Genomic DNA, 9293 nt, shown 5'->3' on the forward strand with positions numbered 1-9293 from the left:
TAGTGAGCTAATAATTCTCATTAAGGAATGATAGCTCCAGATAAAACTTTAATGACAGAGCAAGAAAGCTGCTGTGTGTTCAAGTGTGAATGATTAAGATCAAGACCTTAGAACCGACAAAAACCATTTCATTTTCTAAGTGACATATCCAAACATGCCCTAGTCATGTTTAAGATATTGTTTTTGTTTTTGTTTTTTGGGTTTTATAATGATCCAATAAAAAAACCACATTGATCAGAGTCTTGGCATTGCTTTCAAGAAAACAGGCAAGGTTTCTCTTTACTGGGAAATGGAAAGAAAACTCAATTTGTGCTTTATGATGAGCATGTCATTGTTAGTGGGTGATTATATTCTAAGCACAAGTCCACACAAATCTAAGAGGTGATATTTTGCAAAGAAAACGAACCTTCATCAACACAAGGAAATGGTAATTACATATAGTTTAATTTTTTTGGGCAGAGCAGAAAAGAGAAGATTTGGTTGAAGCATTGAGCTGATATATGATATGATCTGGGCTCGATATTGCACTTTTGCAGGTTGTAGTTAATTTAAGGTGTCCAAGGTGCATGTTACAAGACAAATGATATCTTATTAGACAATTTTATGTGTTATATTTTAAGATTTATTAATCTGGATCATTGATCAAGTCGATCTAATTAACCGATAAATATTTTTCATGACATAATAATTGACCTCTCTTTTAGATTAGATAAGTTGAGTGTGTTGACAAGACTTCATTTGCCAAAAAAAGAGCAACATATAATATAGACGTCGTCGTCTCATATTATAACATATGAATTAGTTAAATAACACCAGGTTATGATCATCAAGAAAAAAAATAAAATCGAAGAGACATCAATTTCCTTCCTTAAGATTCCAGTCAATGCACATAATGACATTAGCTGTATCCTGTCTATGAACTCAATGAATCTATAGACTGTTGTAAAACTAGATTGCACTCAAATTAAGGTATACTCCCTCATTGGCTTACAATTAGACCAAAGAAAAACAAGTATATTTTGAGTACATAATCGATGAAGAAAACGTACATGTGCTAACCAGCCGTAAAACCAGTACAGAGTGGTACAAAATAATGGTGGTTGGCATGCTTTTAGGTTTGATTAGGACTGGTCAGAAAATGTTCTCTCAATCTTCTCAAATATTAGATGGACCACAACCTAAGCTAAGCTATTCTCTAAACAAAAAGAAAAAGAAAAAGAGAAAGAAAAATCAAGATCCTCTCTCTCTCTCTCTCTCTCTCTCATACACACACACACACAATCAGCTGCGGTTGCCTGTCCCAGCCATCATGATACAGTCCACATCATGAGAACCTTCAACCAGACAATCACAGTAACAACAACAACAACAAAACAACAAGACAAACTATTGCATAGAATTGAAAATAATCAAATAAAAGACATGTTTTTGTTCTGTGGGCCCCAGCCATCCACCACTAGAATCCAAAAACACCTACCTCCTCCTTTCTTCTCTTCTCTTCTCTTATTAAGGTTAGACCAAATCACTGTTTTATTTTGTATTTAAAATTTTGTTTTATCATTTTTTGTTCTTCTTCATGTTTTTGGAACACGAGGATTGTGCTGCAGTCTGTCTGCATAAAAGGGTTTAGGTGAGGAATTGGGTTGAGCGGTGGGAGTGAGAGGGAGAGAGGTGAGGTGTGGTTAATTACAAGTAGAAGAGGTGGTGGTGGTGGTGGGGACCACACTAAAGCGGGGTTGTGGGGCCCACAAATAGTTGAATCCACGCGAGAGTGGGACCCCACACATAAGAATAGGGCTAGTAGAGGGAGGTGGTGGGGACTGGCTGATGTTGCTGCTGGTTGGCTCTCTCTCTCTCTCTCTCTCTCTCTCTCTCTCTCTCTCTCTCTCATTATATATGAAACCGTTGCAGAGAACAGAGATACGAAGAAGAGACTCGAATTTTCTCAACAGACACACTTTCTCTGCGTGCAAGCTAGCTCATCTAAATCCCTCATTGATCAAAACCCATCATCATCATCATTACCCCATCTCTCTCTCTGTGTTGTGTTTTTGGGCTTGCTTTGCTTTATATGCCTCACTGTGCATGTGACATACTCTGCCTATACCCAAAACTCCCTCTTTACTCTTCATACCCTTTCAGTTTCTCTCTCTCTCTCTCTCTCACACACACAAACTAAACATTTCTTTCAAATTAAGGAGAGGTGTTTGATTGATTGCATGAACTATATGGATCCTTCAAGTGGACAACAACACCAGGTAGGAATCAATAAGAATTGGGCAATTTTTCTTTTTCTTTTCTCTCTTTTATTTTATTTTTTGTTTCTGTGTTTTGTATTTTCAATAATATTAGCATGGTCCATAAGTTCTTCATAAATTTTTTATCTACCTGATTACTGGTTGGTAGCTGATTCTTTGTTCTTGGGTCCCAATTCTTCAAGAAGAAGAAGAAAAATATTGACCTGAATTGAAGCATAGAGTACTCACTTTCCATAAGAAGAATTCATCTCTGAGTTGTGTTTTTTGTTATTTATGCATAAATGATGGTTTCTTCTTCTTCTTTTGTCCTTGAGTGGGTACAAATTACAATAACGCGGTTTCTATTCTAAGAAAATTATTAAATTCATGGGGTTCTGTTTCTGTTTTCTACAGTCCATTTTCTTGGCGCTGAATTTTCACACTTGGCCAGAAGAACGAAGTTATTTCTTTTTGGTTTTTGTTATGGGGTCTAATTTTCCAAGAAAATAATAATCCCCTTTCTTCTTCTCTAATTTACTCTTCGTTTTTTTTAATATATTTAAAATCCCCCTCTTGTGTCAAGAAAACTTCAAAAACAAGCAAACATGAAATCATGTTGCTATCATCTTACTTTGAACCTAAACTAGAATTCACTTGGGTTCATATTTTTAATGTGTGATTTAGATTCGCAGTCTAAAACCGTTACGGCTCATTATAAAAAGCTGTCGAGGTACATGTGTTATTTTAATTAGTAACATATGTAACTTAAAAGCTAAGATTAGAATATATCCAGCACTACTATTCCATTTCTTGACATACCTAGATTTTTGTCTGATTTTGTGTTTCTAATATTTTCAACTTTTGTTGACCAATTCAGGAAATGTCAGCTCATTCACTGGACATGCTGGTCTGCTCAAAAACCCAACAGCAGCAGCAGCAAGACAGGAAGCCAAGGCCTCAACCAGAGCAGGCTCTCAAGTGCCCAAGATGTGACTCCACAAACACCAAGTTCTGCTACTACAACAACTACAGCCTCTCTCAGCCAAGGTACTTCTGCAAGGCCTGCAGAAGGTACTGGACCAAGGGGGGTACTCTGAGAAATGTTCCAGTGGGTGGTGGGTGCAGGAAGAACAAGAGATCCTCCTCCTCATCAAAGAGATCACAAGACCAACAACCCCTCACACCCAATTCCAATAACCCTCTCCCTTCCCTTGGATATGATTCAAATGACCTCACCCTTGCATTTGCTAGGCTCCAAAGACAGTCATGTGGGCAGTTGGGTTTTGATGACCAAGACCACCTTTCTATTTTGGGAAACCCCAACAACACCACTTCCCATGGTGATCATTCTATTCTTGGAAACCATGGCCTTAACATGAACACTACTTCAGCTGCTGCAGCACCTGGGTTTCTTGATGCACTCAGGACTGGGTTTCTTGAAACCCATAATGGTAATTTCCAGAACATGTATTATGGGTTTGGAAATGGGAGCAACAGCAGCAGTTTGGGTGAGGTTGAAAATGGGGTATGTGGAGAAATGGGGCTCCACACATTTGAGGAAATGACCAACTCAACCACCACAGCAGTCACAGTGACAACAATGAAGCAAGAGATTTGCAATGCAAGAGATCCTCAAAGTGAGAGCAACAGGGTTTTGTGGGGCTTCCCATGGCAGCTCAATGGAGATGCAAACAATAATATGGTTAGTAATGAGTGTGATTCAGGAAGAGTAGAGAGCTGGAATGGTCTTGCTCCATCTTGGCATGGGCTTCTCCACAGTCCCCTAGTGTAAAACCCTTAATGAATTCAGCAGTGTTTAGTGTGATGATCAGCAAGAAAAACAAAAGCTAAGAAAGCATAGGTTTTTAATAGGTTTTTTTTTTTTTTTTTCTTTCTTCTTCTTTAATTTGTTCACTTATCAGACTTAAAATGTCAGTTTTAGTGCTTTTAAGTTTTGCATTAAGATGTTATATCATATGGATATGATTCACTTGAATCATCATCATCATCTCCATTTTCATTTTACTTAGTTTTGGTTTCCTTTTTTATTGGTTGATAAAACTAATGAAATCCCCAAGATTTGTTTGCTAACCAAGTCAAGAAACTTGCAGAGGTTGCCAAAGAATCATATGTACATTTCCATATAAAAAAGAAAAAGATTGACAGAGAGAAGAGAGAGAGAGAGAGAGAGTGATGTTTCATGGTTTGTGCAGTCTGAACTCTCTGACTGTTAGAAAAGCAAAGTTGTTGGAGAGAGAGAGGGAGAGAGAGAGGGCTTTGGATTTCGAATGAGTGGTATTTTCAACATATTCTGCTATGATTACATCTTGTTTTCAGGTAGATATTCTTGGAATATTTTAATTGGGATTATTAAATTACCTAGGAATAATTATATATTTGATAGGGTTCTCTTCTCTCCTCCCCAAGCATAAAAATTTCAGTGAAGCATGACTCCATGAGGCACCAATTTCCTGGTGGATTTCATTCTGTTAATATTATTAGCAGACCAAATCCAAGTTAGGATTTGGGCGTGAGATAATAGTCAGCAGAATCAGCAGCTTCTGTTTGAAAATCTCTGTTTAGGGCAGCTGTGCCTGGTTTTCATATTTTATTACTGGTCTGCCAAATTGACTGCCATTTGAATTTGAGTGGGACGACAAGATTTTCAGAATAGAAAATGAAAACATGCAAATTCCAACTTCAGATTTTTTTTATATGATATGGTATGTTTGGTTTTGATGAGATTTTCATGTCATACTGAAGATGACAGTTCTCATTAACGACAAGGGGTCGTTATTCACTCACCAAACATGCCCTACAAAATTTGTCCAATTTGCATAATTATATGATATCAGGCTCTCCTCCAGCTGTTATATTAATTGGTACGGCATGTTATTAGTCAAGATAACGAAATCTCCTACTACTACCAAATAAATAAAATCACCTAAACATCCTTGCTTTTCTAAAGTGAAAATCTTCTCCCCCCAACAAAATTTAATTTTTATACGAATTTTCAACTCAAATGGTATGGATCATTTTAGTTACGCTTCAAAACAGATATTTCTAGTTTTTTTCACAAGTTTTCATCAAAGCGATTTCTCTTCTTAATGGTAGAAGTGGTCACATGTTCAGAGTTTTCAACAAAAGTTTAAAATTTTGCTCATCGAAACAATAATATATATATAATATATTTTTTTAAACTTCCAAAAACTAAGAACTAAGACAATTAGAAACGTGTCAGGCATAGCTGTTAAGATAAACGTTGCCTTGGTGACCATCCCTGTTAAGAGTTGCATTGTAAGTAGCATCTCATGCATACCTATATGGAATGGTCGTTTAGATTGTAGGGCAAAGGGCATTGATGATCAGGTTAGATGCTGCTTATGTTACTAGATGTACTAATTTTGATATAAAACAATTAAGCCAGGGTAGTTGATTAAATATGTTTTTATATATATAGTCCTAATATGTGAATTAATTATATATTTTAATAAGCTTGTATATGTGCAGACATGGATCAAGTTGACTAGAACGGATGTGCTCCATACTATGTACTCGAGTTCCAATCCCTTGTATAAAAAAAAATAAAAAAAAATTTAAGCTTGTATATATGTAGGTCTACCTCAACTCCATAACGGGGTTGTTTGAGTTTTGACTATAATAATATATTTTTCGATCGGGTTCACATAAGAGGCTTAAGAGCCCAAAAGAGGGAAAGAGAGGGGCCTTTCAAAGGCAAAAGAAATGGGGCTTTCATTTGTAAGCTTCCATATCTGGCTTGGGCTTGGCCCAAGTTGGGCTAACCACAGAAACAGAGCAGATTGTGAATAGGATGGAGAAAACAAAGGAGGTGGGGAGTGCTGTGCCAAATATATAAGGTACAAGAATTTCTATTGTGAGGGGGTCATACATGATCCATTGCTAGTGGAGTGGAAAGAACAAAGAGCTTGACCAATGAATAGAACCACCCACCTTGTTAAACCCATGTCCATATTATCATCACTGCTAAACCAGTTAGTAGTGTGTATTTAGCTAGTCAACAAGGAGGTTAAACAACATATTAGGATAAGCTTCCACTTACGCAACATCACCGTAAACAACTTTTATTCGAGTAAGGGAGTTGTTATTGACACTATAAAAATCATTCTCGTTTCTTGGAAGTTCATTTTCTCTCTTGCATTTATACATGAGATGAATGGATGATGACCATTTTAAAGTGCCAATAACAACAAGTAGTACGATTTTCAAATAAGAAACCATCTCATGTTGAGGGTCGCTCGTTCCTAATGAGCATTGATTAATTGGGGATATGGAAGAAATTGCTTGGGATTTGGAATTTGTTAATAGATTTGCAGGCAAGGTTGAAGGTATCAATATGGTATTGGTAAAATGGACTGATCATATCAGAAAATTACATACTTGTTTAGAGAATTCAAGCGATGAGAAAGCTCTAAAAAGCTTGACACTTGAAGAGGTCGAAGAAGCACCAGTATAGAAACCAGCAAAGGGGATCGTTCCGCAGTGACATAACAAACCAAAATTTTGATACGAGATCATGCAGGCAGAAACTTCACGTCTCTAAACATTGCAAACTACTAAAAGATTTGATACCGCACTACATAGAAGCTAGGCCAAAAACCAATGAAAAGGCTAAGTCAAAAATGAGCATGGGAGTGATCGAGAAAACATAATCAAAGAAACGGGACATATTTAGCCACAAAATTTCCATTAAAACATAAGCATCTGATTATAGAAAGAAGAGAACAACTGACAATGGAGGCATAAAATGCTGACAAAATCTCTAAATCAAAACGTTTAAGTAGCACAACAGATAAAACATTTTATAGGAAATTTAAGATCTTGGCTTCTCCTTCTTCTCCTTGAAGAGGGCCAAAAGTGACACGCCTGAGACCTTCACAACCTTGAACCTAACTCCGGGAATATCACCAACAGCATGTCCCTTACGACCAAATCCAGCAATCAGAACCTCATCCTGCATGTGGCCACAATAATCAGTACAGCCAAAACCAATAAACTAAGACTTAATTTTTTCAAACATGAAAGCCAAGGGCTGGCAGCATTTATTCTCTACTACACTCACATTCTCTTCAATGTAGTTCAAGCAACCATCATTTGGCACAAAGGCAGCAATCTTCTTTCCATTTTTAATAAGCTGAACTCGAGCACACTTTCTAATGGCAGAGTTAGGCTGCTTGGCTTCAATACCACTGCACAATTCAACACCAAAAAAATGTAAGAACTATTGTCTAAGAATTCGGACCTCAAAGGATTGGTTGAAAAAGTGAAGGATAAGGGATCAAGCTGAATTTCCATACATTTTCTCAAGAACAATGCCTTTTGCGTGGGAAGATCCAGCAAATGGTTTCTTCCACTCATTTCCAAGATGAGATTTCTTGTAAGACTTGTCAGCCCACCTTTGCCTTCTGCGGTGGTCCTTCAGCTTGCGAGCTGCTCCCATACCACGTGTCTTCCTGCGAAAATTTGCTACAAGTGTTGAGTCAATTATTTCTAGAAGGATTTAAAATCTGTACTGACATTGATTGGTTTTAATAAACTTGTATCAACAACACAGCCAATAAAATAGTCACTTCACATGACTAAGTATGGAGTCTGATTTTTTCAATTGCATCAAATAACTAATACAAGAAGATAAACAAGGTAAAAACCCAGCTAATCAATATAAAATTTCCCAAAACTATTCCAGTTTTGTGCTTATTTTTGGTCAGTCAAGTTTAGTCAGATGGTATTTAACAAAAACGCCTTCTAGAACTTGAGTTCAGCTTATTTCAATTGTATTTTGGTTACAGAACCAACCCAACATAAGGGTAGAAATATTTTCTTCTTATCAAGAAAACATTTGCTGGAAAAATGGTCACAAAAGCATCACCGGAAATAAAAAAAGGGATCCTTTTATATCAATATCGGAGAATTCATAAAAATCTTTTGAATTAGAAAACCGAAATCAAGGACTTCGCATTTATTACGACTCTTTCTTCACGAGTATTATAATTGGAATAGTCTTATTACTTCAAATAAATTTTTTTTTTTCAAAAAGTAATCCACGATTATTCTTACTCCTAAATAATTATCATGTATGTGAATACGAATTCGTTTACTTTTTCTTCGTAATCAATCTTCTCATTTACAATTAACCTCTTCTGGGATCTTTTTTGAGCGAATACATTTCTATGAAAAAATAAAATATCCTCCGAAATCAATACTGTAATTAAGCAACCGTTTCTTGCGAATATCAGTTTCCAATTTCCAATCAACAACGGGTAGATCTAAAGGACATAGACGAACACATACTTCACAAACAATACATTTATCAAATTCAAAATGGATTCGACCGCCAAACCGGTCACTGAAAAACTAACATATTCACTCGGTTCTAAGATCCAAAAACGTGTGCAATAATTTGCAAAAAATAATATACTATTTCAGTCCTAAGCTTCATTATAAACTATTTGATTCAACTAATATTGCTGAGATTTTGAGTAGATTCTATTCAATGAATTCTATCGAGAAACTAGTTTCAGAGAAAACAAACAGAAAGTGAAAGCTGAATTGAATGGATGTAGGAACGGGAAGCTTACCCCATGGTGACCGACGAAGAGACTCGACGACTAGCAGAAAGAGCTTCGGAGCCGCAAGAACAAGAAGAGCTCTAGGTCACCAACAGCAATGAGAAACCCTAGGGGCTTATCACTCTCACTTAAATATAGGTCTTCGTTTTGGGCTTAGATATAAAACAAATAATGGGCCTCAGCTGCCTTAAATGAAAGGCCCACTAAACTTCAATTTACACATAGGCCTACGATCTTTGAATGTGGAGGTTTTCCCACAGTCCAATCCATTTATTTTCCTTATATATATAATTTTATTATTATTTTATATATAAGTGACATTGAGAAAAGGGAGAACCGAAACTATGATCACGGGTAGACGGGTAAATGAAAAAAAAGTTTGCCCCGGATCCAAATTAATTTAAAAAAATTTGAGTCAAATTTTTGTGCCAAAGTGAGTTACTCTTGC

At 36.5% G+C, this 9293-nt stretch overlaps 2 protein-coding genes across 2 annotated transcripts; one reads left to right on the forward strand and one right to left on the reverse strand.

The window, feature by feature from the left end:
* Positions 1-1864: 1864 nt before the first annotated feature.
* Positions 1865-4239, forward strand: LOC117633043 (dof zinc finger protein DOF2.1-like). Its single transcript, XM_034366716.1, has 2 exons — positions 1865-2258; positions 3115-4239. The coding sequence occupies exons 1-2, from the start codon at positions 2220-2222 to the stop codon at positions 4027-4029; spliced, it is 954 nt and encodes a 317-aa protein (XP_034222607.1). The 5' UTR covers positions 1865-2219; the 3' UTR covers positions 4030-4239.
* Positions 4240-6925: 2686 nt separating this feature from the next.
* Positions 6926-8960, reverse strand: LOC117633182 (40S ribosomal protein S23). The gene is made up of 4 exons (XM_034366891.1): positions 8855-8960; positions 7574-7729; positions 7339-7465; positions 6926-7230 (listed from the first exon to the last, which is right to left on the reverse strand). The coding sequence occupies exons 1-4, from the start codon at positions 8857-8859 to the stop codon at positions 7090-7092; spliced, it is 429 nt and encodes a 142-aa protein (XP_034222782.1). The 5' UTR covers positions 8860-8960; the 3' UTR covers positions 6926-7089.
* Positions 8961-9293: the final 333 nt, after the last annotated feature.

Source organism: Prunus dulcis, chromosome 6 (assembly GCF_902201215.1).
Source record: "Prunus dulcis chromosome 6, ALMONDv2, whole genome shotgun sequence".
Lineage (NCBI taxonomy): Eukaryota > Viridiplantae > Streptophyta > Magnoliopsida > Rosales > Rosaceae > Prunus > Prunus dulcis.